Below are 14,276 nucleotides of genomic sequence, written 5' to 3'. Positions count from 1 at the left end.
CAGAAACTGAATTTTCATCATCATGACATTTAATATCAGTATATTTAAGGATTAGCATTTGAAAGCGTCTGTGGCATAATGGGATAAGTGGACTCAAGAACAATTTCGATAAATGTTCACAAAACCTACTGTAGCATGTTGTAATTTTATGGTTGAGTACAAAGAAAAATATCCTTGCATTGAATTCCCTTTGAAAGGTTGTGCTGTATAGCCGATTTTCAATTGTTCAGTGCTAGCAACTCATTAGTAATAGTTATGACTTTCTTCGAGAAATGAAAGAATTAATATATTTAAGCAATACTTTCAGTACAGTTGAAAGCTTTATTACTCCTTTGTATTTTGGGTAGAAGCTGTGATTCTGTTCTCCCTCTCCTCGTGCACTCATCTGGTTCCGTCTCTTCAAATCTATCCTCATTTATTCCTTTATGTAAGTGTCCATTTCACCTCCCATTCCAGCAAAGTACTGCCACTCACCAGCTGCCCCTTTCCTGCATGGATGTTCATAAACAGTTGCCATATTTTGTACCATTTCTAGTCATAAGCTGACCTATGGCTGCAGCAGTGATCAAAAAAGTAATTCTTGCAAGGACACAGTGGTTCCATCTAAAGCTTGGGTTCTTTAATTCTTTGAATGCCTAATCACACTAAATGCCCTTCTAAACATATGTTTATCAATGAATATACAGACTTGATTGTGGTGTTATTCACACTTAAACATTTCAATGCATTTCAGTATAGAGTGTCAGAGGATATGATAACTTGTACACTTCCCAGTCAGAAGATTGTGAGCTCAAATTCCTATCCAGAAATTTGAGCGTAAAATCTAGACAAGAACTCCTGTGCAGTCATGAGGGAGTGCTGCATTGAGTAATTATTTTTCTGATTAGCTATTAATTTGAGGCCCTTTCTGCACTTGTGGTAGATATAGAAGATTCTCGTGTCAGCATTTGAATATAAACAGGGATTTCTACCTGAACCAAGTTTAAAATATGTTGAAAGTTTCTGAAAGTTTTAATTCACGGGGTGACTTAAATAGAAGGAAGACTTGTTTGGATTTGTATATTTCATCTTCAATAACTTCAATGACTCAAAACCTATTACAGCAAATCAAGTCACTGCTGTAATGTAAGAAATACAGCACCGATGCTCAGCAAGCCCCTGCAGAGAGCAATGTTGGAATGCCTGGATGGCTATTTTGCTAATTGTTGATTGGCAGATGAATACTGATTATTTCACCATAGGGGTGACATAGTGGCTCAGTAGTTAGCACTGCTGCCTTGTAGCGCCAGGGACCCAGGTTCATTTCCATCCTCGGACAACTATCTGTGTGGAGTTTGCACATTCTCCCCATGCCTGCGTGGGTTTCCTCCAGGTGATCTGGTTTCCTCCTACAGTCAAAAGATATGCAGGCTAGGTGGATTGGCCATGCTAAATTGCCTGTTGTGTCTAGGGGTGCGTAAATTATGTGGATTAGACATTTACAGGGAAAGAGTTAGGACTATGGGTCTGGGTGAGATGCTGCTCAGTGGACTTGTGTACTTGTTGGGCCAAACGGCCTCTTTCGACACTGCAGGGATTCTGTGATTCTGTGAGAGTTCATTTGGTCATTGTAGAAGCAGTGCTTTTTACATCTTCCTGGGAAGGAGGACAGGCATCAATTTAACTTACTATTTAAAAGATTACACCTCAGATTGTGTAGCGCACTCAGTATTGCATTAGAATGTCACCCTCATGCTGGAATGGGATTGGAATAATTTGATTCTATCTCAGCACATGCTCCGTGGGTAGTGACCACATGCAACCCATGTCCACGGACATTAACATCCAACATGTGGCAGATGCTAATAACCCTCATGGCAATCTCCAAACCACTGCTGTGAAATAGACAGTTGTTTTTGACCAGTGCAGACTTGACTGGCCAAATGACCTTTTCCTTCTATTGATTTCTATGATTTACAGGATACTTCTGTACTTCATTGCTGTACCTCGGACTGAACCAACCACTGTCATTTTAATGTTGCAGTCAGGACACTTGGACCAGGTTGCATTTCTGGGCTCTTCGCATCCTGTCATAGCACTCACTCACTCTGTTTTGCTTTGCCTTTTTGTTCTTTCTTACTCAGCTAGAGCTATCATACTCATGAAACTGTTGTAATGCTATGTCATTTAGTGAAGACACAAAACCAGGAAGCTTGTCATGGTTTATGGCAGGCCTCACACAGATTCCAGGACATAGTCTGTGGTCAGGGGATCTTGGCATGGTAAGTCAAGGGCAACTTCTGATTGTGTCTAAGCCCCTGGACTGCTGTCAGCCAACCATATGGGGCAGTTAGAGTCAGGATGGTCTCCATGTAAGGAGGGAGGTGCCAAATACTGGGCAGCCTATCACTCAGCGCCTTTTTCTGCCTGACTGTGGGCTGATTTCCTCCTGGGTTGAGAGAGAGGCAAGGATTATGAGAGATGAAAATGGGTTCCCGTTGGGGAGGTGGCCCGAACGAGTGGGTAGGCAACGCAGAGAGCACGCAGGGCCAGTGGTGTTAAGATGGTTAACAGTGAATAAAGATGATGTTGCAGGTAATAGTGAGAATGCTAGAGTATGAGCCATGATGGGAGATGGGTACAGAGTGAATGTGAGGTAACAGAGTGAAAAAGGTGACACTTACACTGGCAGAGTGGAGAATGACATTGATCTTTTTTCTGCAGTGCAGTACAGTCCTCCAGACAACTGGAATGATCCTGACCAGGTGCCTGCCTCTCTCCAGGCTGCTACAGTCTTAGCTTGTAGTTTCCACTGCAGATCCTTGGGGGAGAGGACATTTCCCCTTGTCCAGCCACTCAACCAAGCCCTTGCCCATAAAGCAGGGCACCAACTTCCCTGTGTGACATGCATGTGGCAAATGTCCCTAGGCTGGAAGTGTTCATCTGGGTACATGAAGGACTTTTAAAGATGGCACCAGCAACAGGGATGCTGATCAATTCCAGAATATCCATTGAGTGGCAAGTTGTTTTGGAAATGGTGCATGGTAAGGTGTGTCCAGGATTGGATGTGAGGGGTCTGGGAACTCGTTAATGTCCCATGTTTGGTAAAGTATAGCCAGAAAACCCACTGGGTTCACAGCAAAAATAACCTGACGTAACTGTGGACTGAATTTTGCTTGTTTTGGCTATCAAGTTGATATCACCAATAGCTAGTTGCTAATGTGAAATAATTTATATGTTGTTAACTACAAGAGTCTCTTATGGCTACATCAGGAAGTGTTTTTATTTCCCACACTAGACCAAGCAGTCCCTAAAGTTTTCTGCATTAGAGGATGGTGGTAGCAACCAACAGCAGAATAAGCAAGCATTGCTATACTAAATGAGGCACAATGTTTGCCCAAAACATCATGTTGATGAAGTGACTCAGATGAAGAACTGCAGTTTTAATAAGACTTGGAGCTCATCTATTGCTTGCTTTTAAAATGTTAGTTTACACAAAAAATTCAAGCTTTTCAAAACAAGTGTATGTTTTCAAATTATGCACTGTAAATCTGTGACCCAGATCCAAAATATACAAAATCACCTCCTAGTTGTGACTGTTTGAGTTCGAGACTTAAATTTATGCAGATATTTTCAGTCCACACAGTCAAAAATGATTTGACACACTTCTGAAACGGCTGAGACTTGAACTTGGACTTTCTGGCACAGAGTTGGGACACTGCCACTTTGTCATGAACTGGTCTCAGTTTGTGTGCAGTTGTTGGAATTAGTATATGAACAAACACTCTGGCACGTCGCTGACTACAGCAAGCTTATTCACTGCTTTCAGCAGCCACACATTGTGTGCAATGATTGTATACTCTTTTACTGGCTCTAGTAGCTCAAGTGGACATGGGTCAGTGTGTTGCAGTAGGCCTTTTGCAGTTTTACTGTGTATATTGCCAAAAACGTTTTAGTTGATTTATTGGTGACGTGGAGGTGCTGGTGTTGGACTGGGGTGGATAAAATTAGAAGTCATACAACACCCAGTTATAGTCCAACAGGTTTATTTGAAATCACAAGTTTTTGGAGCCCTGCTCCTTCATCAGGTCAAGTGGAGGGAAGTGCACAGGCACTGAATTTATAGGCAGAAACGTAATTGCAAGATAATTCCAGGTAACTACGTGTGTCAAAAGATAGTACAAATGTTGTGGGTGGAGTGTCTACAAACTGAATAAGAAGTCTTTGGAGATGATCAAAAGTCTCAAATGGTGTGAGTAAAGTGTCAACAACTGAATAGCTGTGTAGCAAAAAAGCCTTGCTCGAACTTGTGAATGAAAATTTTGGTGTATTGTGTGCAAATTTTGATCCCCATGGCTGTTCCTTGCATCTGAATGAAGAGCTTCCCTCCAACACCTGATGAAGGAGCAGCATTCCTAAAGCCTGTGACTTCAAAGAAATCAGATGGAACCTTAACCTGATGTCATGTGACTTCTGACCTTGATTTATGGATCTCTTTGTTATGATTCCATACAAACTGCAGATGTTACTTGGGCACAAGGTCAGTTAGTTTTATTTTCTTTTCTCTTGCAAGTATTGACACAATCCCTGACCACACAGTCCTGCTTCGGTGCTTTGTCCAACCTTGACCGTGATTGTCAGTAAGAGTTCACCCTGAGAGCATCACAACTAAAAACCTAAAGAACTGCAGGTGCTGGAAATCAGCAATAAAATTTGAAGAAAGGTCAGTGGACCTGAAACATTAACTACTTTGTCTTCACAAATGCTGCCTGATCCGAGTTTTTCTGGCAATTTCTGATTTTGGTGGAAGGCAATGGCCTAGTGGTACTTTTGCTGGACTGTTAATCCAGAGATCCAAATAGTGTTCTAGGTACCCGGGCTCCCTTTAGGGAAGGAAACTGCCATCCTTTATTGGTCCGGCCTACACGTGACTCCAGACCTACAGCAATGTGGTTGACTCTTAACTACCCTCTGGACAATTAGGGATTGGCAATAAATGCTGCCTAGTTAGTGATGCCCCATCCTGTGAGTGAATTAAAAAAAAGAAAAAGATTTTGTTTCACAACCAAACTCAATTCTTCCCAGCAGGTTGTCTTACTCCTGTGTGAGTCTGTCTTGTATACAAGGACTGTGCTTTATTTCCAACTGGTTGGGATGAATTAAGATTGTTTGTCCCTTCTTGCTGCATGGACCCTCTGTTTAAAGCACTTCATTTTGCTTTCTTTCTGGAAAGTGTGCTGTTCGAGCTGCGACTGAAGGCAGGATATTAGTGCTGGAAGGACTGGAGAAGGCAGAACGGAATGTCCTACCTGTTTTAAACAACCTGCTAGAAAACCGAGAGATGCAGCTAGAAGATGGGCGTTTCCTCATGTCTGCGGATCGCTATGACAAACTGCTAAAGGTAAATGGCAATTATTGTGTATAATCTGATAATATTGAGGTCTTAATTGCTGCCCCACCCCAATGTAATACAAAAATAGGTGGGAAGGTAAGAGGTGAGAATAAACAAAAGGAGTCTGCAGAGGAATACAGACAGTTTAAGTGAGTTGGTGAAAACAAGGCAAATGGAATTTCATGTGGGAAAATGTGACATTTTGCACTTTGGTCAGAGATGTAGAGGAAGTATGGAGAATCCAGATACTATTTCAGCGGGAGAAAGACTACAAGAAGCTGTGGCATAGAGGATTTGGACATTCCTATGCATGAATCACAAAAAAAATAGCATCCAAGGGTACTTGGGAAGGCAAATGGAATGTGGGCTTTTTTTTATACAAGAAGTGGAGTGTAAAAATAGGGAAGTCTTGCTAAAACTATATAAGGCAAAATTCTGGGCATACTGTAACCAGAATACTGTAAGCAGTTTTGGTCCCCCTACCTAAGGGAAGATGTGCTGGCATTGGAGGTAGTCCAGAGAATATTCATTAGGCTGATACCTGGTATGGAGGGGTTGTCATCTGAGGAGAGATTGAGTAGGTTGTGCCTGTACACAGTGGAATTCAGAAGAATGAGAGGCGACTTTATTGAAACACATAAGATTCTTAGGGGACTTGACGGGGGAGATGTAGAGAGGTTATTTACCAGTGGGGAAAATCTAGGATGAGGAGACATAATCTTAAAGCAAGTGGTCATCCATTGAAGACAGAGAAGAGGAAGAATTTCTTCTCTCAGCAGATAGTGAATCTGGATAATTCTTTACCAGAGAGAACCATGGAGGGTGGGCTTTGAAATTTGTTGAATAGGCAGATTTATAATTAAGAAAATCCAGTATTATGTGGGTAAAGCAGGAATGTGGAGTTGAGATTTTAGATCAGCCATGATTTTATTGAATGGCAGTTGAGCTTCGATGAGCTGAATGTCTTACTTCTTTTCTTACAGTCTTTTCGAAAGTTATTTGGCTTTTCAAATAATAGTGTCATCCCCGAACTGAAAGGTAATCAAGAATTATTAGACTGTGCAGCAGCCCAGTAAATCCCAATGTTACTTGTTCTAATCTACTTTGCTTCAAGTGTAATGTAGTCCCACCTTTAATGTTCACCTTTTGTCTGGTCTTTCTGAAAGAAGGTAATGGACTAGACTGCAGTTCTTCTTTATTTTATCTACAAATGAGATGCATATACAACATATGTGCTGCTTGCTGCCCACTTGCCCATTGGTGAGCCTGTACAGTGTTTACCAGCTTCCTCTCTCCTTCCTGGGATTACCCCATTCAGGGCAGAATGTGACAGGAGTTGGGAATGCAGGAATAGAAATAAGCCCCTCGAACCTGTTCTGTCATTCCCCAGATCTTGGCTGATCTGCATCTTAGAATTGGCCACCTACCTTGACTCCATTTTTCCTAATACCCTTGGCCGATAAAATTCTATCAATCTCAAGCTTCAAATTTGCATTTGATCCGCAGTCTTAAACTTTTAGTCATTCTTTTTAATTACTTTAAAGGGAGAAAACGCCAGATTTCCACCCCCCCCCCCCCCCCCCCCCCTTGAAGAAATGCAGAAGTCCAGAATGGCTTGGCTCAAGTTTTAAGGCTACAGCTCCTTATTCCAGACTTTTCTGTCAGAAGAAATTATTTCTCTACCTTCTTCTCTGTTAAAACCTTCAGTTGTCTTAAAGATTCCATTGAGATCAATTCCATCATACTCGCTGCCTGTCTTCATAATATAACATTTATATTACTGGTATTCTGATGAATCCATAGTGCTACCCTTTCCAAGGCAAATATATCGTTCCTGATGTGGTGCTCACAACTGAACAGCTAATCCAGTACAATCTAAACAAACACTGGATAGCTTTAATATAACTTCCACAAATTTTCATTCAGCTCCCTTGAGATAAGTACCTATCAGAGGCTAAGCGTTCTGTTGGGAGTAACTCAGCTCCTGTCAATTGCATTATCTGCGTACTATATGCAAGGCACAAAAAAGGAGTATGAAGGAATGCTGTCCACTTAATTGTATTGAGTGCAGCTTCAAACGTTTAAGGAGCTTGACACCATCCAAGACAAAGCATCCAATTTGACTGGCACCACATCCACCATGTTCAACACTTGCTGCTTTCACCACTACAGTGGCTGCAGCATACACTTCCTCTGAGATACGCTGCAGCAGCTCACCAAAGTCATTCAACAATAGCTTCCAAAGCTCCAGCACCTTGAAAGGAAGGCAGCAGGGGATACAATAGCTCAATGGTGTAATCGCATGACTATTAATCTGGAAACAAAGCTGATGTCCTGGGGACCCAGGTTCAAATCCCACCCCAGCAAGTGGTGGAATTTGAATTCAATTAAAAATACCTGTAATTATGAATCTATTGATGACACTGTTGCCTATTGTCTAAAAAACCTATCTGGCTCACTAATGTCCTTGGGAGGAAATCTGCCATCCTCACCTAGTCTGGTCTACATGTGACTCCAGAATCACAGCAGTGTGGTTGACTCACAACCGACTTCTGAAATAGCATTGCGTGCTACTTGTTTGTATCAATTGCGGCATAGTCTCAAAGAAATAAAACCAGATGGACTATCTGGCATCACCCTCGACACTGGAAAAGACACTGACAGATACAGCTCTATTGATCCTGCAAAATCTACCTCACTTACACCTGGGGGCTGATAGCAAAATTGGGAAAGCTATCTTCCAGAAGAGTCAAGCAATAGCCTGACCTAAACATACTCACAGAAACATACATTACAAACAACGCCCCAGACACCACCATCACCATTCCTAGATATGTCCAGTCCCACCAGCAGGACAGACCAAACGGAGCTGTACAGTTGAGAGGGAGTTGCCCTGGGAGTCCTCAAAATTGACTCATGAAGTCTCGTAGTTTCAGGTTAAACGTGGGCAAGGAACCCTCCTGATGATTACCATCATGAGCAATGTTCTCCCTCAGCTGATGAATCAGAACTGTAACACTTGGAGGAAGCACTGAGGGTACCAAAGATGCAAAGTCTTCTCTGATTGAGGGATTTCAATGTCTGCCATTAGAAGAGGCTCGGCAGCAACACTGTGAATCGAGCTGGTTGGTCCTAAAGGACATAACTGCAAGACTGGGTATGAGTTTGAAGCAACCAATGAGAGAAAAACATGTTCAACCTCAACCATATCAGTCTGTCCGTTGCAGATATATCTGTCCATGACAGTATCGGTAAGAGTGACAACTGCACTAGTTCTTGTGATGATGAAGTACAGCCTTCACACTGAGAATACTCTACATCGTGTTGTATGACACTATCACAGTACTAAATGGGAAAGACTTCAAACAAATCGAGCAGCTCAAGACTGGGCATTCACCAAGTGCTGTGGGCCACCACCAGCAGCAGAATTTTGTACCAACACAATCTGCAACCACATGGCCCCAGTATAAACCCCACGTAAACATGGCCATCTAGCCAGGGGATCAACCCTGGTTCAGGGAGTGTGCAGGACAACTGCCAGGAGCAGCACTAGGCACTCCTAAAAAAGAGATGTCAATCTGGTGAAGCTACCAAACAGGACTACATGTGTGCCAAGCAGTAAGCAGCAAGTGATAGACCAAGCTGAACAATCACACAACCAATGGATCAGATTCTGCAGTCCTGCCACATCCTGTTGTGAATGGTAGTGGGAATCAACTCACTGGAAGAGGAGGTTCCACAAATATCCTTATTTCAATGTTGGAACAACACATCAGTGCAAAAGATAAGGCTGAAGCATTTGCAGCAGTCTTCAGCCAGAAGTGCCAAGTGATTGATCCAGCCCTCCCTCCTCAGAAACTGAAGCTGTCCATTTTCAAATGTAACAAGATCTGAACAATATCCAGGCCTGGCTGACAAATGGCAAGTAATGTTCGCTTCAAGCAAATACCGGTAAATTAACATCTGCAATATGAGACTTTGTAACCACTGCCCCTTAACATTCAATGGTATTACCATTACCGAATCCCAGAAACTCAACTGGACTTGTCATACAGATACAGTGGCTACAAGTACAGATCAGATGCTAGGAATACTGTGGAGAGTTACTTGCCTCCTGACGTCCCAAATTTTGATCACCATCTACAAGACAGGAGTCAGGTGAGTGATGGAATACTCCCTGTTTGTCTGGATGAGTGCAGATCTAACACTAAGGAAGCTTGATACCATCCAAGACAGAGCAGCCTACTTGATTGGCATCATGTCCATAAGTGTCCTGACCCTCCACTGTAACAGCAGTTGTACCATCTAGATAGACTGTGCAAGTTCACGGAAGATCCTTAGGCAGCACCTTCCAAACCTAAGAACACTTCGATCTTGATAGATAAGGGCAACCGATACGTGCAATTTCCCCTCTATGCCATTCACCATCCTGACTTGAAAATATATTGTTGCTACTTCAGTATCACTGGGGAAAAAGTTAGTAGAATTCCCTTCCTAAGGGGATTGTGGGTCTACCTTTAGCACATGGACTCTAGCAGTTCAAGAAGGCAGCTCATAATCACCTTCTCAACACACCCAATGATGAGTAGTAAATGTTTGCCAGCCAGCGGTGCTCATGGCCGATGAGTGGGGGGAAAAAAATTAAACAAACTGGAGCACCACTTTCAAATTTTTCTTCAAGACACAGACTGTCCTGAGAACTGGATTGCCATTCCTGCACATTGCTGGGCCAAAATTCTAGAACTCATTTCCTAACTATGGGTGCACCTACACCCCAAGGAGAGCAATGTTTCAAGAATGTAGCTCAGCACTACCTTCTCTAGGGCAATTAGGTGCGAGTAATAGCCAGTGATGCCTGTATCTTGTGAAGAAAAATAACTTTATAAAATTTCATTGTTTTTACGGATGAATTTTTGTATATGTTCTGAATCCCTCGTATCATGTACAGTTTTTATAAACTGCCTTCCTGAGTTGCCTTTCTACTGTATATGGTTCTTGATGACTTGTGAACATGGAGCCCTCACGCTCTCTGCTCTTTTGCAGCTCCGAACATCTTCCCATTTAAAAAAGGATCCCTTGATCGACTTTCAAGGTGGCTGTTCTTTTGCAGTGACTTTCAGTTCTATTGATTGTAAGATCCCTCCTTGCCTCAACCTGCAAGTAGGCTGCTTGCTCATGACAACTTTATAACAACATAATCCTTCTTGAGAGAATTATCAGCTGGCTAGCCAGATATGAAGCAACGACCTTATTCCACAGCTCATGGTGCCCTTGACAGGTAGTGGAAAGTGCACAAATGAAAATGAAATGATTATTGGTGGACTCATTATTGGAACTGAAATTCTGGCACCATGAAAATGTTGGGACTATTTCAGTTTGGCATCTTAAATTAAGTCCATATTCATCCAACGTTAATAATTCCTCCCTATCTATAACACTTGAGCTTTACATTAAAATGCAAACTAAAAGAAGTCATGGCTGATCTGCCCCAGGCCTCCACTCTTGCTTGGTGCTCGCTTAGTGTAGCTGTCAACTCCCCCATGCTTTAAAATCTGTGTACCTCCTCTGTAAATACATTAAATTATCTAGTCTTCACAACTCTGAGGTAGAGAATCCCAGATGTTTATGACCTTCTGGGAGAAGAATTTTCTTAGCTTTCTAGTTTTAAATGAGTTCTCTTTATTCTGTGTGCATTTCTGAGATTTTGGGGCCATGTGGGAATTCTGTACAGGGAGGAAGAGGAGCATTTTGCTTTTTTTCTGGTTCATAGTTTGTCAGGTTTTTCTTGACAGAATAAATTGAAGCCCAGAATCAGGAGTACAGCACAAAACAAACAGTGACATCTTAGGAAAACTGTAAGGTTGGTATAGCTACTAATTTGGCTATCTATTATAAATTACTTCCAGGTCAAAGGTAGATAGGAGAAATATTTTTGAGATTGAACACAAAAAGTCCAGTAGAAAAAAAACAACCAATAAGAACAATAAATTAAGAACTGAGTAAATGAAACAAAGATGGAGGGCCCAGTGATGTGTTCTACCTGCTTGATATGGGAGTTGGTATATCTTTCTGTGCTTCATAGTGACCACGTTGGAGCAAGTGTTGGTCTCTTGAGGAACTCCAGCTCAGAGTTGCTGAGCTGATGTCTGAGCTTTGAACACTGACACAACAGGGAGAGGGGAGAGTCAGCTGGATGCAGAGTTTAAGGTTGCCGCCATACCCCTTAGATTAACCTAGAATGCAGCCAGTGATTAGGTATAGGAGTGTGTGGTTATGAGTGAGGCAGGTAGAGGGATCCAGGGTGTAGTCCTGAAGTGCCTCAGTCCTTGAGATAACAAGGTGTAGAGCTGGATGAACACAGCAGGTCAAGCAGCATCAGAGGAGCAGGAAAGCTGACGTTTCAGGTCTGGACCCTTCTTCATAAGAACCCTTCTTCTTCATTTTCTGGAGAAGGGTCTAGACCTGAAACTCAGCTTTCCTGCTCCTTTGATGCTGCTTGGCCTGCTGTGTTCATCCAGCCCTACACCTTGTTATCTCAGTTTCTCCAGCATTGGCAGTTCCTACTATCTCAGTCCATGAGATTGTCTAGCAGGTTTTGAGTTCCTTGCTCTGCATGTGGGTGAGAGCTGGGGTTGCAGGGAGGATGAGCAAACTGAACATAATCCTACATACAGGGAACCATTCAAGAAGGGGCAGAAAGGAGAAATGTTGTTGGGATCGGGGATGATATAGTCAGGGGAATAGATACTGTTCTCTTTGGCCAGGATTGAGAATCCCAGAACCTGTGTTGCCTGCTTGATGCCCCAGTTCAGGATATCTTATCTGTACTGCAGAAGACCTTGGAGTGGGAGGAGAAAGATCTAGTAGCCATGGTCCATGTTGGTACCAATAATACAGGTAGAATGAGAAAAGAGATTTTGCTGAAGGAATATGAGTAGTCAGTTTCAGAATTAAAAAGCAGAACCAAAAAGGTGATGATTTTCGAGTTACTACCTTAACCATGAACTGACAGGGTCATTGAGACAAAAGAGGTAAATGTGTCGTTCAGAGATCAGTCTGCGAGCAATGGGTTTGAATTCGTAAGACATTGATGTCAGTACTTGGAAAAGTATGTTAGAATCCTCACTGAGTTTTCATTATTTTTATTTCAGTCTTTTAACATTTTTGGTTTATGAGCTGGAAATGACTGACGGACTTGGGATAGCTTGTGTTAAAAAGAAAAGAACAGAGTAAAGTCTCTTTGTTTGAGAAGCCAGGCCTGGAGGCTAATTGCAGGCTGAACCTTGATTAAAAGGTTCTAATAGATGCAGCAGCTTCAGGAAGAGCATTGTGTTTAAACAGAAAGCAGAAATTGACTATTAATGAGGTCAGCCCCTGGAAGTTGGTTACGGCAGGCCTGAAGGAGACCCGATATTGAAGCAGATGGCAACTGTTGAATGGTGACTGCAGCCTTAGAGAGATTCTATCAGTCTGTCAGCGTGGAGCCAGAATTAAAGTTGAGCTATGTTTGATGAGAGATGGTTCCGGAATGCTGCTAAGACAGCTTGAAAAGTTGAAAACACTCTGCTTTCCTCTCTCTGGGCTTCTAAACTCTGCTGTAGCAAATTAGGCAGAGTTAGAAGTATTGCTGTCTTTGCCTTGGTGAACTGAGAATGTGACCCCAATCACTGTTTCAGAAAAAAACACAGTTGAGGAAAAAAACGCACTTATGCCTGTGAGACTTTGCATCACAAAAGTCATTTAAGTAGTTTGGTTAGTTTTGTTGTTTTCTTTTATTTATCCATTAGCTGTGCTTGTTTATCTTTTTTTTGTGAGATTTTGGCTGAAAGCAAAGGGCAGTACTCAGTTTGCCATGCTGTGTAACTTTCTCTCTGCTAATCTTAGTTTGTGTTTAATAAATTGTTAAGTCTTTTGTTTAAGAAATAAAACCAGCGTCTAGAAGTTAATTATTCACAAAATCTGGGATCGCTTGTTCAAAATTTTGGTTAGGAGCCATTGGAGTGACTATTTGGGAGTCTGTGGTTTTGATTTACAGCGCTACAAAATTAGAGGTAGGAAGGCTGCTTTGGCTCAACTGTCTGTCTCTAAGTCCCTCCACAGGAGGGAGCTGTTCCAATGGGATGGTCTTCACCCGAGTCATATTGGGACCACAGTCCTCACAAATTGCTTAACTAGGGTTGTTGATAGGACTTAAAATTAAATAATAGGCTTGGTTGAATGGAAAATTAGAAAACTAAAGGTAATGGAGAAGTAAGAAATGCAGTTTAGTGATGGGACTAGATATTACCAGAAAATAAAAGGAAGGGACAGAACACGTGAATGTCATAATGCACCAAGGAACCATAAAAGCGTAAGGAAAATCGACAACATAACAAGCTAAAGGCTTCGTATCTTGATGTATGAAGCATTTGGAATAGAACAGACAAACTGACAGCACAATCGAGGGAAATGAATATGATCTCATAGTCATTCTGGAAACAAGGAGGTCAAAACTGTGAATGTAACATTCATGGATATTTGGGTTTTCAGAAAGACAGGAGGGCTGGAAGAGATGGTGGTGTAGTATGGCTTTTAAGAGATATTTGAGAGGATTTAAAACAAAACAAAGGAAAAGAAAATATTGAAAGGAGTAGTGTATCGACCCCCAGGCAAAAAGCAGTTCTGTAGAAAAGGCTATAAATCAACAAATAATAGAAGCACGTATAAGAATGGAGTAATAATTAAGGTTAACTTTAATGGTCATGTTGATTTACTCATTTAAATTGGAAAGGGTAGCTGTGGCAACAAATTCAGAGTGCATTTGAGATAGTTTCCTACTACAGTATGTCATGGAACCAACCAGAGAATAGCAGGAGAGTCAGTAGGCAAGCAGTGGCAGACATTTAAGGAGGTAAATCCTGACTCT

At 41.9% G+C, this 14,276-nt stretch overlaps 1 protein-coding gene across 2 annotated transcripts in view; it reads left to right on the top strand.

Annotated features, from left to right (window-relative positions):
• vwa8 (von Willebrand factor A domain containing 8) overlaps positions 1–14,276 on the top strand; it is a 354,489-nt gene that overhangs the window by 59,055 nt on the left and 281,158 nt on the right. For both annotated transcript variants that reach the window (XM_059650499.1, XM_059650498.1), the window contains one exon: positions 5,213–5,380. In XM_059650499.1, coding sequence (XP_059506482.1) covers positions 5,213–5,380 — 168 coding nt within the window. The remainder of the gene's footprint in view (positions 1–5,212; positions 5,381–14,276) is intronic.

This window comes from Stegostoma tigrinum, chromosome 12 (genome assembly GCF_030684315.1).
Source record: "Stegostoma tigrinum isolate sSteTig4 chromosome 12, sSteTig4.hap1, whole genome shotgun sequence".
Classification (NCBI taxonomy): Eukaryota; Metazoa; Chordata; class Chondrichthyes; order Orectolobiformes; family Stegostomatidae; genus Stegostoma; species Stegostoma tigrinum.
Note: the sequence above shows the minus strand (reverse complement) of the source record. Positions and strands in the feature narration are given on the sequence as shown.